Here is a 19,530-nt window from a genome sequence, read left to right as displayed (position 1 = left end):
TTACCGCAAAACCGCATTCATGCACCGTCTGTTTTAACCGCAGAGCGAGTCACAATAGTCTGATATATAAGCATGAAGAACAAACAAACACGGCCGGGGTCAAGTTGTGTTCCCTGGTTGAACTGAGCAGGCAGAGTCCCTGTTAGAGATGGGCGAGTCCTGATTCATCCGGATCATTAACCCGGATCCTAGAAATGAGCTGGTCATGACGAGTCTCCCCTCTCCATTAACCCGAGTCCTTGAGTCCCACACTTGGTGTGACGTACAAATTAAAACTATAAATTGCGTCACTCGCTACTCTCTTTATAACATGTAAAATCACATTACAACGTACCCCAAGTCCATCTACCTACCCTTTAGCAAGTATACAGTCACAGGATAGCTGCCAGAAGTGATCGTTTGGCTCAGGGGAGGGGACGCGGATCAGTGAAACTTCCTGCAGACTCGTGGGGACTCAGAGGAGCCGACGGCTCCAACAGCAGACTCGCAGATTCGCAGATTCGCAGATTCGCAAATCCTGACTCGCTGCAACACACAGCGGATCAGACTCGTGCGGACTCGGAGCCGTAACCGTATAGCAGCAGATCCAGAGATCCAGCAGACTCGTCGTCATGCACGAGTCCACACAGCAGACTCGGATTCGCAGATTCGCAGATTCGCAAATCCTGACTCGCTGCAACACACAGCGGATCAGACTCGTGCGGACTCGGAGCCGTAACCATATAGCAGCAGATCCAGAGATCCAGCAGACTCGTCCGTCATGCACGAGTCCACAGCAGACTCGGATTCGCAAATCCTGACTCACTGTGTGTGCAACACACAGCAGAGCAGACTCGTGCGGACTCGGAGCCGTATATAGCAGCAGATCCAGAGATCCAGCAGACTCGTCCTCATGCACGAGTCAACAGCAGACTCAGATTTGCCAAATCGCAAAATAACCCTTTTTTTTGTGATCAACATTTTTTATTAAAGCAAAATACACTGTGTAGCGGAGGTTAATTATAACGTCAGTTTAATAGATAGATAGATAGTACTTTATTGATCCCAAATTGGGAAATTGTTGTTGTTACAGCAGCATAAGGCATTTTACAATAAAACAAAACTACAAAATATACAAGAATAGAAATAAAAATAAAATAAAATATAAAATATAAAATATACATGTCGAAATAGAAAATATACATGCAGATATTATATATATATATATATACAAATATATATATATATATTCAAAATATATGGAATAATAATATGCTCGTGAAATGCAACAACTTTTCGGTTTCACCAATAGGATTTCTACGGTCTTGGTCATGCTGACTCATATGACTCAAATGACTCGTATGATCCGGATCTCTTCAATGACTGACTCAGAAGACCCTGAGTCCGTAAAATGATCCGGATTTGCCATCTCTAGTCCCTGTAGCTTCACGGAGACGGAGCAGCTAGCAGAGAGACAAGAAGATAACAGCAGCAGTCACTTGACAGAGCTGTCACTCAATGTGACCACGCCCTAATTTATGCAAAGACTTGAAGACCTAATATAAATAAAAGGGTCATGTTAGAAAACAATTGACTCACAGATTCATAATCATGAAGGTGGAATCTAACTATATCTATAATAATATTTATTGGATCCATGGGTAGAAACATGTTTTTTTAGGCTGTAAAATTGGGCATTTTAACATGGGGGTCTATGGAAATTGCTCCTTTCTGCAGTCAGCACCTATCGGCCAATATATGAACTGCAGTTTGTGGCACTTCCGTATTGGCGTCCCGGTTCTTCCCCAGAGTTTATACTACGAATCTAGTTCAATATATCCTGGATATGTTTTGAGTTATCCGGTTGACTAAATCCAAAAAAGAACCGCTCTCGCTAAGCTGTCCTACGACGCTGGTTATCAACTCGATCGCTCAAGCCAGCCGTGTCCTATCTAGTTAGGTGCGCGTTCACATAAAATGGGTGGTATCTGGAGCAATCGGCCAATCACAAACATGGACAAGCCGCGTACTGACAGCGCAGCGCGTCATACTTCCTGAATTAAAAGTAAACTATAATATTAGACAAATGAAGAAGTTAAACTTTAAACATCCATGACTTAAACACTTTATCCAGGATAAAAGCCACATAGCTGCACCTGCAAGGTGAATACAGCTGGTAAAAAAAAAAGTGTTTGAATGCGTACATCAACAGGTTTATGATATCACTGCCCCGTCTAAGACACTAGTGGATCTGACTTTAATTACATTTGACTCGAGTGTTTCGTCAACTTAATGTGTTGCTTAAAATAATACTTCTGCATACAGTATGTGACACTGTAAGTGTTGCACGACCAGACACGGCTCAAGAAGCTGACTCAGATAAGGAAATATATGATACATTATGATGTGATATCATGTGATATGATTGACAATGGGACATGCATCGACGACGTCTGCACTCACAGTGCTGCGGACTGTAGGCTACGTAATGTTACTTTGATCCGGTTACTTATGTTGTGGCAGGGTTAGCCTGCAACCTAACCTGCTCCGGAGCAGGGGCCTGTACTACGAATCAGGATTTTCGTTTAACAAGCTAACTTCAGGGATTTCCGGTCCTACGACGCTGGTTCACTGGGCTAGATAAGTTATTCTGAACGGCTAGCCTGCTCCGGAGCAGGATAGGTTCCAGGATAAGAGATCAACTCAGTGAAAGCACCGCCTGCTGACCAATCAGAGCTCAGTGTGCGGAGGAAATACAGTTTAAACTGCCGTTGCAGGAAAGACGGCCGGCCAAAATCACCGACTTTTTGAACGTGAAAATGAATAGAATATCACCTCCCATCAGAGCAATCTGACTATTATAACATTAGCGTTAAGAAAGCTTAATTAAATATCTGCCACAACCTAAGTAACCGGATCAAAGTAACATTACGTAGCCTACAGTCCGCGGCACTGTGAGTGCAGACGTCGTCGATGCATGTCCCATTATCATTCATATCACATGATATCACATCATAATGTATCATATATTTCCTTATCTGAGTCAGCTTCTTGAGCCGTATCTGGTCGTGCAACACTTACAGTGTCACATACTGTATGCAGAAGTATTATTTTAAGCAACACATTTTTATTCTATATATATAATTTACACAGTGCCTGTAAACCGGAGGAGAACGCTGGCATTTCTCCTCCTACTTGAAAGACTACGGAGGGATAGGGTCTGCAAAATTAGTTTGTGTGTGTGTGTATATTTAAGCAATAGGTCACGACAGGCCGTGGTATATGGCCATTATATCACAGTTAAGGGGCGTGGTTCGGCCCGACGCGAAGCGGAGGGTCGACAACCCCCTTAACTGTGATATAATGGCCATATATCACGGCCTGAAGTGAGCTATTGCTTTTATAAAACGGTTACCAAGTGTGGCAATATGAATGAAAAATACACACTCTAATTTAAATAGTTGTTATTATTAAATAATGATGTTCAAAATAAAATAGTCCCTCCGTTGCCTTCTGCACAAAACATAGTGCGAGGTGGTTGCTATGCAACAACACTAACAACAGCTAGCGAACAGAGAGCGTTGATCCATTATTTGGCTATTTATTTACATTAATTTGTATGTTGCCGTTTATTGTGCACCCACTGAAAAACTGTCCAGCATCAGTAGAATGGCTTACGTGGTTACTTGTATAGGTTGAGGTTGTTCTAGGCTGTTGCTTGGCGTGGCGAGAATATTGCTCCACTTTCTCCGGTCCCCGAGATTCGGCTTCCCGTAGCTCTGGAGAGAGCTTTCGCACCTGTGGCCACTAACGGTCATAATTTCTCTGCTTTGTTTCAAGACCCGCATCAGAAAGCTTTTGAATGGTGATACTTTTCCAGTTGGTCTACCTGCTCTTCACGTAGCTCTACATGTCGTCGTTTAGGTGCTTTTTGTTCTGGAGATAGGCACTCCTCAATCCACTCCTCCATAGTAAGACCCCCCCCCCCCCCGGAGGTCGAAGTTAATCTTAAATGTTTTTGCGGACCTTTTTGATTACAGATTTGAAAACATCGTTGCTTGCTTTAAAAGTAGCACAATTCATTATGTCAAACCTTGGAAAGTATCTAAATATCCCTGCCCTAATGCCAAAGGAACTGCACACTGAATATGTTTTTGCCGTTTGATGTCTATGTCTGGACCGCTGCGTAAAAAGGAGGGTTTCTGCCCCGTTACTTCTCCGCTGCTTTCTTGTTCCAGTTTGAAAAGCAAACTGTATACTGTTTTTCTCAGACGCGGAGGGATACTGACTTGTTGTGAAAAGTAACTTACAATTCTACCCGTGGTATACGCTCAGTATATCACGGCTAAGAACCAATCAGATTGCTTGATTTGACTTGTCCGTTTTATAAATATATATATATGCTATGCTCTGAACGTTCCACTTCCTGCCTGCCCGACATTACGTTACGGCTGCGTCGCGTCAAAAATAGGATTCATCCTAATTTTAGAGGAGCCCTGCGCCGAGACGCTTCTGGGACGCTTCTGAGCCGTAACGCAGCCGTTAAAAAGGAATTAAAGTCAGATCGTGTCTAGACGGGGCAGTGATATCATAAACCTGTTAATGTACGCATTCAAACACTTTTTCTTTTACCAGCTGTATTCACCTTGCAGGTGCAGCTATGTGGATTTTATCCTGGATAAAGTGTTTAAGTCATGGATGTTTAGAGTTTAACTTCTTCATATGTCTAATATTATAGTTCACTTTTCATTCAGGAAGTATGACGCGCTGCGCTGTCAGTACGCTTCTCCATGTTTGTGATTGGTCGAATGCTCCAAATACCACCCCTTTCATGTGAACGCGCACCTAACTAGATAGGACACGGCTGGCTTGAGCGATCCACTTGATAACCCGCGTCGTAGGACTGTTTAGCGAGTGCGCGTATGTTTTGGATTAGGCCAACCGGCTAACTCAAACATATCCAAGTTATGTTGAACCGGCTTCGTAGTACAGGCCTCTGGTTAGAAGCTAAACTGCATTTCGTTGTCTCAGTACCTGTAATCTTTGCAATAACAATAAAGTTGAATCTAATCTTGAGCAGGAACAAATGTATTTACTTAGTACATATCTGACATTAACGATTATACACATGTGTGCATTCTTTATAAATGCAAACTGGTCAAGACCACTGACGGAAGTAGTTTTGAAAAGTAATAAGTGGGTCGGTCATTTACATGTAGGATTCAACCCCCCCTTGTCTTGATTTGTTTTAAAAATGAACAGACACTCGAGTCATTCATTTGTAGTGATATAATAATTGTGGGATTTCTATAGAGTGGCGAAGTCACACCCATCCACTTCCGGTCCATGGGACCTTATTTCGGAAAAACTATGTATTGAAGTCAATGGAGAGAGAAAACGTATCTTTCGATCCCGTTTGAATTGTACCATGAATTACACATATGATGTTTGTCAATCTTAAAAAATCATTTCCATGTCAAAAAGGTCATAGTTTGTCGTAAAACTGTTGAAATATAAGACTATGAAAAATACGCAACTAGAAAGACTACAAATCCCAGAGTCGCGTAAGTGATGTCACTCATAACTGATGTCACAATTGTTTTCCTCCACTAAAATAGAGATAGCTAAGATAAGATAACTTTAATAAGATGCCTGTGTGCTTAGTACCAGGTTGTTATCATACCAGCAATGGCTCTTGCTCGTTCTTTCGCTTCCCGTCTGATGAAAGGACCAGGAGTGGCGGATCAATTTAGCTACCTCGCTAGTAGCAAGCACGTTAGTTAGCATTACAGCCGGCTTAGCCTTGTCATTTTTATTAGCCTTAACATGAAGTAACATTAAGTAACCCAACTGTTAGGGTTCGGCAAAAGGTAGGACCCAAATGCAGATTAAAAGGGAAGCGGATTTCAAAACAAAAGTGAGCTTTAATAAAAAAGCTGATGAACGTAAATAACATGGCATGAAACACATAGGTAACACGAGGAAGATACAATACCAAAAACGATCGTGACCAACATGGAGGGAGACAGGAAAAACCAACAATGAACCGACAAGGCACACAGGGGAAGACAAGACTAAATACAGAGAGGGGTAATCACAAGACAAGACACAGCTGGGGTAAGGGAGGCAGAAACACAAGGGCAACAGGTGAACACAATCAGACACACCAGGGAAACTAACGACAGGAAGGCAAACACAGGAAGAAGGAACAGAGAAGACATAAGGAAAACATTTCAAAACAAAAGGTGGAAAATGACAACATAAATACAAAACCGTAACAGAACCCCCCCCTCAAGGGACGGATTCCAGACGTCCCAAGAAAACCCCAAAAAGTCCAAAACCTCTAGAAGGGTGGGCGGAGGGGGCCCGGAGGAGGGACGCACAACCAGGACCAAAAGGGTGGGTGGAGGGGGTCCGGAGGATGGGCCCGGAAGGGGTCCCGGGCGGACGGCCCGGGGGCAAGGCAGAGTCCAAAAAGGGGCGAAGGCCACAGCGGGCGAACTCAGGGGCCCGGGCATGAGAGCGAAGGCAGTGGCTGGAAGAGTCAGGAGGCCGGGCTCGAGGGCGAAGACCACGGCTGGGGAACTCAAGGGGCCGGGCTCGAGGGCGAAGGCAGCGGCTGGAAGAGTCAGGGGGCCGGGCTCGAGGGCGAAGACCACGGCTGGGGAACTCAGGAGGCCGGGCTCGAGGGCGAAGACAGCGGCACTCAGGGGGCCGGGCTCGAGGGCGAACAAGAAGGCGTCGACGGGACAGCTCCGGAGGACGGGCAGGAAGGCGCTGACGGGACAGCTCCGGAGGCCGGGCAGGAAGGCGCTGACGGGACAACTCCGGAGGACGGGCAGGGAGGCCATGACGGGACAGCTCCGGAGGACGGGCAGGAAGGCGCCGACGGGACAGCACCGGAGGACGGGCAGGAAGGTGCTGACGGGACAGCTCCGGAAGCCGGGCAGGAAGGTGCTGACGGGACAACTCCGGAGGCCGGGCAGGAAGGCCATGCCGGGACAGCTCCGGAGGACGGGCAGGAAGGCGCTGACGGGACAGCTCCGGAGGCCGGGCAGGACCCGTTGTCGGCCGGACAGGAACCGGAGCCGACGGAACAGGCGTAGACGGGATCCTGGACATGACATGGACCGGTGTCAACGGGACCCCGGACGGAGCAAGGGCCGGTGTCGACTGGACCCCCAACGGAACAGGACACAGAGTTGGCAGGACCCCCGGTGGAACAGGTGTCGGCGGGACCTCCAACAGGACAGGACACAGAGTTGGCAGGACCCCCGGCGGGACAGGACACAGAGTTGGCGGGACCCCCAACAGAACAGAACATGGAGCTGGCAGGACCCCCGGCGGGACAGGTGTCGGCGGGACCCCCAACAAGACAGGATCTGGTGTTGGCAGGAAACCCGGCGGAGCAGTAGTCGGCGGGACCCCCAACGGGACAGGACATGGGGTTGGCAGGACCCACAGCGGAACAGGTGTCGGCAGGTCCCCCAACGATACTGGACGTGGAGTTGGCAGGACCCTCAGCGGAACCCCCAACGGCACAGGACATAGGGTTGGCAAGACCCCCGGCAGAAGAGTAGTCGGTGGGACCCCCAATGGGACAGGACATGGAGTTGGCAAGACCCCCGGCAGGAGAGTAGTCGGCGGGACCTCCAACAGCACTGGACATAGGGTTGGCAGGACCCCCGGCAGAAGAGTAGTCGGCGGAACCTCCAACAGCACAGGACATAGGGTTGGCAGGACCCCCGGCAGAAGAGTAGTCGGCGGAACCCCCAATGGGACAGGACATGGGGTAGGCGTCGGCCGTAGAGCCAACAGGACACGGGGGGCTGGCGTCGGCCGGAGAGCCAACAGGAGACGGGGGGCTGGAGTCGGCCGGACCACCGACAGGACACGAGGGGCTGGAGTGGGCTGAACCACTGACAAAACACGGGGGGCTGGCGTCGGCCGGGGAGCCAGTACTGGAGCCGAAACTGGAGCCGGAACCATGGCTGCTGGGGCCGGAACTGGGGCCGGAACCATGGCTGCTGGGGCCAGAACTGGGGCTGGAACAATGGCTGCTGGGGCCAGATCTGGAGCTGGAACCACTGGAGCACGGGCTGGAATCTTGGTCTTGCGTCTCCTAGAGATTCTTTGGAGGATCTGTGGGCCTCCCCAGGCCTGGTCATACCCCAGGAAAGGGTTAGAGGCTTCGGACAAGTCCTCAGGACTACTTGTGAAAAGTTGTAGCCACTCAGGCAACATGCTCCTAAGCCAGGGCTGGCGAGCAACCTCCTGACGTGCCTCCTTCAACGCAGCCTCTCTACCACGTCTAGAAGAGGCGCCATTCCAAGTATAAAAAATGTACTCCAGAGAGTACCTAAGACATTCTGCCTGTAGAGCAAAACGATCCGAGTCTGCTGAGTCCAAAGCTGGTCGGTTCATTCTGTTAGGGTTCGGCAAAAGGTAGGACCCAAATGCAGATTAAAAGGGAAGCGGATTTCAAAACAAAAGTGAGCTTTAATAAAAAAGCTGATGAACGTAAATAACATGGCATGAAACACATAGGTAACAATGAGCTGGTCGTGACGAGTCTCCCCCCTTCCATTAACCCGAGTCCTTTGAGTCCCACACTTGGTCTGACATACAAATTAAAACTATAAATTGCGTCACTCGCTACTCTCTTTATAACATGTAAAATCACATTACAACGTACCCCAGTCCATCTGCCTACCCTTTAGCAAGTAGGATAGCTGCCAGAAGTGATCGTTTGGCTCAGGGGAGGGGACGCGGATCAGTGAAACTTCCTGCAGACTCGTGGGGACTCAGAGGAGCCGACGGCTCCTAACCGTAATAGCATAGCAGATCCAGAGATCCATACTCGTCATGTGCACGAGCATAGCCCCTCCTCCAGCACCCGGCTCCCGCGGCTATATTATGCACGAGTCAACAGCAGACTCAGAGATTCGCAAATCCTGACTCACTGTGCAAAACATAGCAGACTCGTGCGGACTCAGAGCCGTAACTGTATAGCAGCAGATCCAGAGATCCAGCAGACTCGTCATCATGCACGATTCAACAGCAGACTCAGATTCGCAAATCCTGACTCACTGTGCAAAACACAGCAGAGCGGACTCAGAGCCGTAGCCATATAGCAGCAGATCCAGAGATCCAGCAGACTCGTCCTCATGCACGAGTCAACAGCAGACTCAGATTTGCCAAATCGCAAAATAACCCTTTTTTTTGTGATCAACATTTTTTATTAAAGCAAAATACACTGTGTAGCGGAGGTTAATATAATGTCAGTTTAATATAACGTCAGTTTAATATGCTCGTGAAATGCAACAACTTTTCGGTTTCACCGATAGGATTTCTACCCTCTTGGTGATGCTGACTCATATGACTCAAATGACTCGTATGATCCGGATCTCTTCAATGACTGACTCAGAAGACCCTGAGTCCGTAAAAGGATCCGAATTTGCCATCTCTAGTGACGGCCATCTTGGTGATGTGTGTTGTTGTGTGCGAAACCAGAGATGTAGTTCATTGAGCGTTTCACACTTCACAGTTTTACGACACATTTTTTTTTTTTGACTTGCAAAATGATCTTTTAAATTGACAAACATCATATGTGTAATTCGTGGCACAATTCAAACGGGATCGAAAGATAATCTTTCTCTCTCCATTGACTTCAATACATATTTTTTCCGAAATAAGGTCCCATGGAGGTCCACCGGAAGGGGAGGGACTTCGCCACTCTATTGCATCCACTTCATCTGCAACGAAGAACCCGGGCTGCGTCTCAGGTCGACTATTTTCATTTCCTCGGTCGTCGGTCGTCGGTATCACCGGAAGTTGATTTGTCTGCGCCATCTTGAGTAGCGTCCCATGGCTCTTATTTCTGCCGGAGGACCGAGGATCGAGGAGCGATAATGGAGGAGCGATAACCGAGGAACCACCAGACCATCCTCCGATGAAATCCTCAGATACTCGCTCCGCCCCCTTATGCTGCGTTCACACCGGACGCGATGCGAATATTCGCTTCGCTCTAATCACTCCTATCGCATCGCTCTAAACGCTCGAGTTTCACCGCGGCTGCCAGCTGTGTTTACTCGCATCATTCAAACAAGACGCGCTGGCTCGGGAGCTACAACTACAACAAAATGAACATATTTTACCGTGATTAAATTGTAATACACGTTTCTAAATTATGCCGAAGTAACAACATACTGATACCGGTTAATAAAAACCATGAATTAATGCTTTGACAAGTCTGCAGACAAGACGGCAGGCAAAAAACCTTTTAAAATGTGTGTTTTCTGAATGAAGATCGGGTCGACCAGGCTAAGCTAACGTTGTATATGTGAACGCAGCATTACTGTGTATCGCTCACTGATTGGACGATGCAGCGCATGCACTGATCTGATGCTTCTTGACATGAGAGCAGTTTCCCAGCGGAGTGAAGAAAACACATGAAACTCACGGGACTCACTCCTCAGTTTATACTGTGTTTTGTTTCAATTAATGCATCATTCATTTACAAATACTGTATGTGATATATCTGAACAACAAAGTGGTCAAAAATTATTTTATTCATTTATTGGAAACATTTTCATGATCGCTTTTTCGTTTTACATTTTCATTTATTGTCATTTCCATTCAGTCAGTCAGTCAGTTAAGTGCTATTTAACATGTTAATTTGCTACATATCCACACAAACAAACAAAGTGTGCAATCCAATGAATGTTAATCTAACTGGGTTTTGATAGATAACATATCTCTTTTCTTCTCTGAATTATTTTATTTCTATTGTGCACTCTAATCAATATTAATCTAACTATTGTTCGTTTATACATTTTAAGAATGGCGTTTATCTTTTTTGAGAATGAGTTCTTATTTTATTTAATGTATTTGGGTCTACAACAGATGATACAAATGTTTGTGTCAGTAAATGTGTACTAACAGAGGCGCGGGTGTTTGTGAAAATAACGGGGACAGAGCTGGTTGCTGTCAGACGAACAGCTGTGTGGGGTCATCACAAACGGACGTCGCTTCACGTGACGCTCCGGAGGAAAGGACGTCCCATTGCTCTTAAAACTCATTTCCCTGCTTCTCGTGGTTTCCTTGCGTCTCTCCATGCTTCCCTGGTGGGACTAAACGCAGGGAAACGACGCAAGTGAGGAACGCAATGATTCCATTTAATCGACCTGAGACGCAGCCCAGAACGCCAACGCAGTTTCCGGCATTGCAAACCGAGTCAAGCCGACTCCGAGCTGTCCGACTTCAGGCGAGCTTTTTGAGACCTCCCCCGGCTGCAATCGGCTATTCTCGTCTACTTTCGAGGCGAGCCCATAGGGCGAGCCGCAGCTCATCATGATCATATGGGTCCGTCGCTCGCAACTGTGACGTGACTTATGTGTCACATGACTTTTGTGTCACATGACAACGCCCCGTTTAGTGATAATTTGCTAAGGCTAACAAAATGGCATCATTCTTGCAGTGGAGGAAATTTGTGTTCTTTGATAAAGACACGGTGAAAGACCCTGCGGATAACGGGAAACACTTTGCTCTTCCTGCCGGTGTGTGTGCGTGCGACTCGGGCCGGGGCCATGTTGTTCTGGGAGATATCCTTCAGCAGCTAATGCTAATGCTGTTAGCTGACAGCTGATGATAGCCCAGACTCAGCTAACAGGAGAGGTGATGTTGGAAATAAAGTGTACCTTCACAGTAAATTGAAACAATGAGCAAAAGACTGAACGCTTCCTGCTGATGGTATTATTGTTACCACAAACTTTAAAAATGGTTTAATAAAGTGTGGAGATGCTATCCGGCTAAAAACACCCAATGCTATCGTTTAAGGAAGACTTTAATTCATATATAATGTTCTGCTTTGAAACATCTGTATCCTGAGTGCTTAATGTCTAATGTATTAATCATGGTGAGGCTGCATCATGACTTCACAAGCTAGTGTTTGAACATTAAGGCAGCGTGCATAGCTTTTGTATTTTAAGAGCACTGCAACATACAGCTCGGGAAAAAATGAAGACCACTGCAGCATTTCAGTTTCTCTGGTTTTAATATTTATAGTGTTTGAGTAAAATGAAAATGTTTTTATTTTATTCTATAAACTACTGACAACATTTCTCTGGGCTGCCATACATGTAGAGATTGAGATTGAAGAACAGTTTGGAGTGGTCTCTTAATTTTTTTTCAGAGCTGTAGCTTAAAGTATTGTATTGAACAGGGTCTTGCCAAAATACTACATTAAATAAATGGTCGTCATGCTAAATATTGAAAGGACAATTTTTTAAACTATTTAGTGTTCAGTGACTGACAGTCCAGCTTTGGTTCCCATATCCAAAAAGTTCAACAGGAATAAGTACTCTGGAACTGCCATACATGGCATATAGCCCAGATGATATCATTTCTTGCTACAACTGTACAAAATCACCCTTAACCTACACTATCTTACATATGGATGGCAAGATCTGGCTTTTGACCCGCTCCCTGCAGTTAACGTCTTTTCAGGCCTACAAGTTGCGGGTCACACACCTCTACCAGCTGAAGCAGCACAGCATCCTGGTGTCAGTGGGACAGGATGAACATGGAATAAACCCTCTGGTGAGTGAGCAGATAAGCCCACATCACAGAACAATTATTTTTCAATGATTCCCTTCAACCTCCATTTAATTGGATTGGTACTTGTTTTTCAGGTAAAGGTCTGGAACCTTGAAAAGAGAGACAGTGGAAATCCTCTGTGCACAAGGATTTTCCCTGCAATTCCTGGAAACAAGCCCACTGAAGTGTCTTGCCTCAGTGTACATGAAAACCTCAACTTCATGGCTATTGGTAAGACACAAAGAAATGTTTGGTGTATTTCTGCCATTAATCACTGCTTGGCTAACTTATGTAATCCCAGTTTCTAAAGGCTGTTGTGTTGTTTGACAGGCTTCACAGATGGCAGTGTGGTTTTGACCAAAGGCGATATTACCAGAGATCGCCACAGCAAAACTCTGACTCTGCACGAGGGAACCAGCCCCATCACAGGCCTTGCTTTCCGCCAAGCAGCAAAGGTCACACATCTGTTTGTTTCCACTCTGGAGAAAGTCCATGTAAGTCTGCTCACTCCCACACAAGAAATCTCTCAATTCTTCTGGAGCTTTAAGCTGAACTATCATTTGTCAGTTTTTCTAGCAAGTTATCAAGAAAACCAAATAAAGGTGTGATTTTCCTCAATCAGAGGAGGACCATATGCAACTGGTGTTTTCTCGCATTTGATGTTGATACGTATGTGTTGTGGCGTCAAAGAAATAGAAAGGAGGAAGGACTGGGTCCCTGATCTTAATAACTCCAACATCTTCATACCTAAAAATGAAAAATCATTACCGTGTTTTTGTGCGACAGTCAGCTCTCCTGATGGAACCATTGGTAAACTAGTTGGGAATTTCAAAATTAGCCTAAATTCTATACGCTTTAATTGTTTATTATATAAAACTAGATTTAACAATAAGTTCCCTCTTTAAATCACAATTAACAACTTTTATAAAGATGTATCATGTTAGCCTTTTACACATGCAATCCTTTAACTGAGGCTTTCCATGACTCTGCCGTTCTAACCTCCCATGTGCTTCTTGTCTCACTGCGCTCAGTGCTACACCCTGTCCATCAAGGAGTATCCTAAAGTGGAGTTGGACACCCACGGCTGTGCGCTGCGCTGCTCCTCCCTGGCGGACCCCTCCCAGGACTCCCAGTTCATCGTGGCTGGAGATGAGTGTGTGTACCTGTACCAGCCAGATGAGCGAGGGCCCTGCTTTGCTTTTGATGGAAACAAGCTTTTGGCCCACTGGCACCGTGGATATCTGTTTCTACTCATCAGGGATGCAAAGTCCCCCAACAAGTGAGGACAACACTGAATACAGGGGATGAAGGTGTAGTGATTATTGTGGGGATAAAGTGATGGTGGAGAGAGTTAATTGACAAGTTGACTAATGTTTTAATGTCAATGTAGATGGTCACATCAGTTTAATTGAATGTGACCATCGGGAATGTGACCATCGGGACCTTGATAAGGGATAGTGGTGGTCGAATGGATAGTGAGGTGGGCTGAAGATCGGAAGGTTGTGAGTTCAAATCCCGCCAGGAACACCACCACTATGTGCCCTTGAGTAAGGCACTTAGTCCTTAGTTACTCCAGGGAGAATGTCCCTGTAATTGGTCATTGTAAGTCGTTTTGGATAAAAGCGTCAGCTAAATGAAATGTAATGTAAGATATCCTACAGATGTATCTATTTCAAGGCGTTCCTGTTCAGAGGTATAACCCTAGGCAATGGAACATCTTTGGAAACATACTTACCAATTTAATAAACGTTTTCATGCAGCAGATACGACAAAGTGTCAGTGTTTCCTTTGAGACTGTTAACGGTGTACTTTTCTCCTCAGGCCAGAGTTTAGCAGCAGGGAGAGCTCTCCATCAGACAAGCAGCTTCTGACCATCTATGACCTGGACAACAAGTTCATCGCCTACACTGCCTCTTTTGATGATGTCATCGATGTGGTGGCAGAGTGGGGCTCCTTCTACATCCTGACCAGAGATGGAAAAATGTTTGTTCTTCAGGAGAAAGACACACAGACCAAACTGGAGGTGAGTCCAGAGGGCGCCTCCTGTACTGGATCATTCATGACTTGTATAAGGAACAGTCGTGAAAAATCCACTCAGTGACTTATACTGTGGATCAGGTAGCGAGGTTGTCACATCCTTGTTATTTTCTTTTAAGATGCTGTTTAAGAAGAACCTGTTTGTGATGGCTATAAACCTGGCTAAGAGCCAACACCTGGACAGTGACGGGCTGTCGGAGATTTTCAGGCAGTACGGGGATCACCTGTACCTGAAGGGAGACCATGACGGGGCCATCCAGCAGTACATCCGGTAACTGCATTATTAACAAGTGCCAGGGCTGTTGTTGTATTATATTGGACTGTGATGTGTGCCGTGTCTAATTCTTCTTTGAGCATTGGTTTAACCATGTAGCAGTGTTAACGATGGTGAGAAAAGAAGCCATGATTTAGTTTTCTTGTTTAATTTTGAATTACCGCTTTCGTCATCACTGTATTACCCACAGTACTATTGGCAAACTGGAGCCATCGTACGTCATCAGGAAATTCCTTGATGCACAAAGGATCCATAACCTGACCGCATATCTGCAAGCCCTGCACAGGCAGTCCCTGGCCAACGCAGATCACACCACCCTGCTGCTCAACTGCTACACCAAGCTGAAGGACAGCTCCAAGCTGGAGGAGTTCATTAAGGTGACTCAGCAGTAAAAGCAGGAGCTTAGAATGTAGGTTTTGGTGATGAATACAAATGTAAGTGAAGTGACTTGAACAGAAACATCTAACTGCTTCTTTGCACTGACAGTAGTAAAACTACTAAGAGAACCAATGTCCTTGAGTAACACTCCAACACAGTTTGCAGCAGGTCACTAATGGCTGTCATACTAACATAATTGTCCTTCTGCTCTGGTTTTAAACAGAGCAGTGAAAGTGAGGTCCATTTTGATGTGGAGATCGCCATCAAGGTTCTCCGTCAGGCCGGCTACCACAGCCACGCTGTGTTCCTGGCTGAGAAACACACGCACCATGAGTGGTACCTGAAGATCCAGCTAGAGGACCTCAAGGTAAAACATGTGAACAACTCTAAACTGCAACTCCACTGGTTGGCACAGGTATCCATATAAACAGCAGCATCAACAACAGATACTATATTTTCAATCTGCATTTATGCTAAAGGAATGGATGAATAACTTCATATCCAGCAAACTGTTCACATACAGCCTGTGAGAAAACAGGTTTAAACAAGAGGTGCAGTTTGTCCTGCCACTTCTAAAACAAGCAGCAGCATCTGAATCTCTCTCTGTCTCCTTCTCACCCCTGTCTGAATTACAAACTGCCTGAGTTGAACAGATGGAGAAAACCAGCAATGTTCCATGTCTTGAAAGAGCTTTACTGTTTCCCTTCTAAACCCAGAACTATCAGGAAGGGCTGCGTTATATTGGACGCCTGCCTTTCGAACAAGCTGAGAGCAACATGAAGCGTTACGGCAAAACGCTGATGCACCATGTTCCTGAAGGTACCACGCTGCTCCTGAAGGGGCTCTGCACCAACTACCAACCCAGCGGAGATTCAGCAGAGAGGGAGAGCCTGGGCAGAGGTCGAGCCAACAAGGTCAGGTTTCAGTGCCTCTGTTTTATTGTTGGTTTATGTGCTCCTGAAATTACCAGTGATCGAATAATGTCAGAAATATACTTATAAATGTCTGTCCACATTGTTTTGATTTAAGGCCAACTCGGAGGAATTTATCCCAATTTTTGCCAACAACCCCCGCGAGCTGAAAGCCTTCCTTGAGCACATGATCGAGGTGGACCCCCGTTCTCCCCAGGGTGTGTACGACACACTGCTGGAGCTCCGTTTACAAGACTGGGCACACGAACAGGACCCTGCGGTGAGCCTTATTGCATAATGCTTTCAGAATACAGTTTGCTGTACACAGATTGCTGTCTTTGCAGACATTGTATTTAACTGGTAAACCTTACTGTTATTGCAATATGTTTTGCAGAGAAAGAAGGTCCTGCAGGGGGAGGCTGTGTCTCTGCTGAGGAGTGACAACACGGTGTTTGACAAGGCTCTGGTCCTCTGTCAGATGCACAACTTCAAAGAAGGCGTCCTCTACCTTTATGAGAAGGGCAAACTGTAAGTATCTGGATTTGTATGAACACACAGCAGAGTGACAGCTGCCACATTCAGCACCAAATAAATATAAATCGTTTTTGAGAACAAAGTTTGAACCAATCATTCATTGGATAGAGAAATTACGTTATAGGAGTCCTCCGGTGCATTTTGCACAGAAAGTTTCTCATGAGAGGGGGTGCAGTGTCACACCTTTTATGTGTATTTAGTCATCCAATTTTGTTGGTGTAGACCAAACAATATACTTGTCTCCACCTCCCCATCAAGAACTAAAATGTATCGCTCTGTGTAATTTATTTGATTAGCCGTTCTGCCTGCGTTTTCTATGATCAACTTCATGCAGTCAGTATACATATTACAAAGGGGCGTTTCACTGACAGGGTGTATCAGTACGCTACCTTTTCATGTGAATACTAGGCACAGTTTTAGAAAAGATGCCCCAGATACTTCAAAGCATCCCCTCAACTGATCCAAAAATCTTCTCTCTGGTTAACTTTCTGTATTCTGTCTCCACCCCCTGGCCAGAGGGATGTTAAGTGCCATGGCTGTGGATAGATAGGACATGATTTGCAATTGCTTGCAGGTACCAGCAAATTATGCACTACCACATGCAGAATGAGGAGTATGGAAAAGTGGTAGAGGCTTGTAAGCGCTATGGGGAGCAAGAGGGCTGCCTTTGGGAGCAGGCGTTGGGATATTTTGCCAGAAAAGAAGAAGACTGCAAGGCCTACATCAGTGAAGTCCTTCATCACATTGACCAAAACAACTTGATGCCCCCATTACTTGGTGAGCTGACATTTGTATTGCACGCTGGTTTGGATGTTGATCACAGAGCATTACATCCATGATTTCTATGCTTCTTTAGTGGTGCAAACCCTGGCACACAACTCGACAGCTACTCTTTCCGTCATCAAGGACTACCTCATCAATAAGCTGCAGAGGGAAAGCCAGCAGATAGAGGACGACGAACGTAAAATTCACCAATACCGCGAGGAAACGGGTCACCTCCGCTCCGAGATCCAGGAACTCAAAACCAGGTAGGGCACATAAAGGATGTATTTTCCATGAACAACCCTGACCCAACCCTTACACTAAATTATGATATTCTTCAAGTCGGTGTGGGGGCACAGCTGGTGGCAGGGGTGATGGGGGGCTGGCAAACAACTTGTTCTTGTGTGACCTAGGGTCACCCTGTAACCCCAATATGACTTTAAATCTTTACCCCTATATTTCTACACAGTGCTAAGATATTCCAGAAGACCAAATGTAATATGTGCAACAGCCCCCTGGAGCTGCCGTCTGTCCACTTCCTATGCAGCCACTCCTTCCACCAACACTGCTTCGAAAGCTACGCTGAGAGTGAGGCTGAGTGCCCGACATGCACTCCTGAGAACCGCAAAGTCATGGACATGCTGCGGGCCCAGGACCAGAAACGCGACTTGCACGAGCACTTCAACAAACAGGTACGCAACCTCAGCTCCAAACCGCAACAATACAAGTTGTGCGTTCAATCATTAAATAGATAGCTATTGTTTTTGAGAATTAGAAAATATAGTAATTCCCTTCGTTTAATTTTGTATGACTCCTTTAATTCATCATGATTCTCAAAATGTAAAAACCTAATTTACTCAGGTCATACTTTGATTAGATTAAAGCTAGAAATGCACCAATTGCAGGTTTATTAGCATACTTTTGAAAGTTTGACTTGGCAATTACCCTTTGCTTTTATCATTAACACACGTGGCATAAAATCATATATGTGACACTGATGAGCGGCCGGTTTGATTGGCAGATTGATTGGATCATCTCTCATTTCAGCAGTGGACCACAATGCAATGCACTTATTTTGTCTTTTCCTTTGATTTCAGTTACGAAGCTCTAATGATGGTTTCTCTGTCGTGGCTGACTATTTTGGTCGAGGTGTGTTTAACAAACTGACTCTGGTCACCGACCCACCTGGCAGCAAAACTGTCGGAAGTCTGGAAGTCAACCTGCAGAGAGACCTTCTCATCCAGACCAAGAGAAACAGCTAGAAGCCTGTGATGATGGTCTGATGCTGCCTGAGCACCTGCCTGCTTTGGGAACCTGTGATGGACATATTTGCATAACTGTGTTCCTAGTCCTGATTCACTGGGGCCTGTATAAATGTTCCTTAGTTTAAAATATGTACAACTGTGCGTGCGTAAACCTTTGCTGAATTACACCTTGGAGAATTTTGCTTCGATGTGTTTGATTGTACTAATAACTAATCTTGCACAAATCGTATGTTATTACTGAAATTATTTGATGGCTTTCACTCTAATTTGTGTAATACAATTGTGAATAAAGTAAATATGAAGTATATTTGTTCATGCAGCAGTCAAAGTGTGATCTTTATCATGACAAAGTGTTCCTCTGTCAGAAACCGAGTTTGAAAAGTATGAATCTGTGTACCACAAATCATTGCTGTATTTCAAGTTAAACGTGCAGCTACTTCTGCTTTTCCCTATTCTGCCAAAGTGAATAGTTCACTGGCACAGAGACATAACCGTATTTCTATAATCTTGTAATGATTTAATAAAAGGCTTTGCCAAATGCACGGGTGCCATGAACCCAAGGTCCCAACTCTCATTGGGTGCTCCAACCCAGAGGACCCCCCCATGCTGGTCTAGTGTTTCTTGTTGCAAATATATAGCATTTTCCTCTCTTTTGCTGATAGATCTTTGTTTTTCAAAAGCTTTTCAGGTTTACAATTTTAGGTGCACTCGGTAAGGCCTTTCATGATCTTTGCAAAAATATATTTAGTATAGATCTTTCCATCCTGTTTAAATGTACATCATTTTACTGCAA

At 45.5% G+C, this 19,530-nt stretch overlaps 1 protein-coding gene across 1 annotated transcript; it reads left to right on the top strand.

Moving 5' to 3' along the window:
* The first annotated feature begins 11,440 nt into the window (after positions 1 to 11,440).
* On the top strand, positions 11,441 to 19,052 carry vps11 (VPS11 core subunit of CORVET and HOPS complexes). Its single transcript, XM_034117318.1, has 16 exons — positions 11,441 to 11,582; positions 12,431 to 12,579; positions 12,672 to 12,807; positions 12,907 to 13,070; positions 13,608 to 13,855; positions 14,398 to 14,599; positions 14,733 to 14,884; positions 15,078 to 15,264; positions 15,489 to 15,632; positions 15,982 to 16,179; positions 16,295 to 16,456; positions 16,571 to 16,704; positions 17,285 to 17,487; positions 17,567 to 17,738; positions 17,942 to 18,164; positions 18,570 to 19,052. Exons 1-16 carry the CDS (start codon positions 11,441 to 11,443, stop codon positions 18,732 to 18,734), a joined length of 2,781 nt encoding a protein of 926 aa, XP_033973209.1. The 3' UTR covers positions 18,735 to 19,052.
* The last annotated feature ends 478 nt before the right edge of the window (positions 19,053 to 19,530 follow it).

This window comes from Trematomus bernacchii, unplaced genomic scaffold, assembly GCF_902827165.1.
Source record: "Trematomus bernacchii unplaced genomic scaffold, fTreBer1.1, whole genome shotgun sequence".
Classification (NCBI taxonomy): Eukaryota; Metazoa; Chordata; class Actinopteri; order Perciformes; family Nototheniidae; genus Trematomus; species Trematomus bernacchii.
Note: the sequence above shows the minus strand (reverse complement) of the source record. Positions and strands in the feature narration are given on the sequence as shown.

What these genes read in the sequence shown, in the direction of transcription:
- vps11 (XM_034117318.1), top strand. Translation starts at nt 11,441, where the DNA reads ATGGCATCATTCTTGCAGTGGAGGAAATTTGTGTTCTTTGATAAAGAC. An exon ending in CACACGAACAGGACCCTGCG is followed by an intron (nt 16,457 to 16,570) that starts GTGAGCCTTATT and finishes TATGTTTTGCAG; the next exon opens with AGAAAGAAGGTCCTGCAGGG. An exon ending in ATCCAGGAACTCAAAACCAG is followed by an intron (nt 17,739 to 17,941) that starts GTAGGGCACATA and finishes ATTTCTACACAG; the next exon opens with TGCTAAGATATTCCAGAAGA.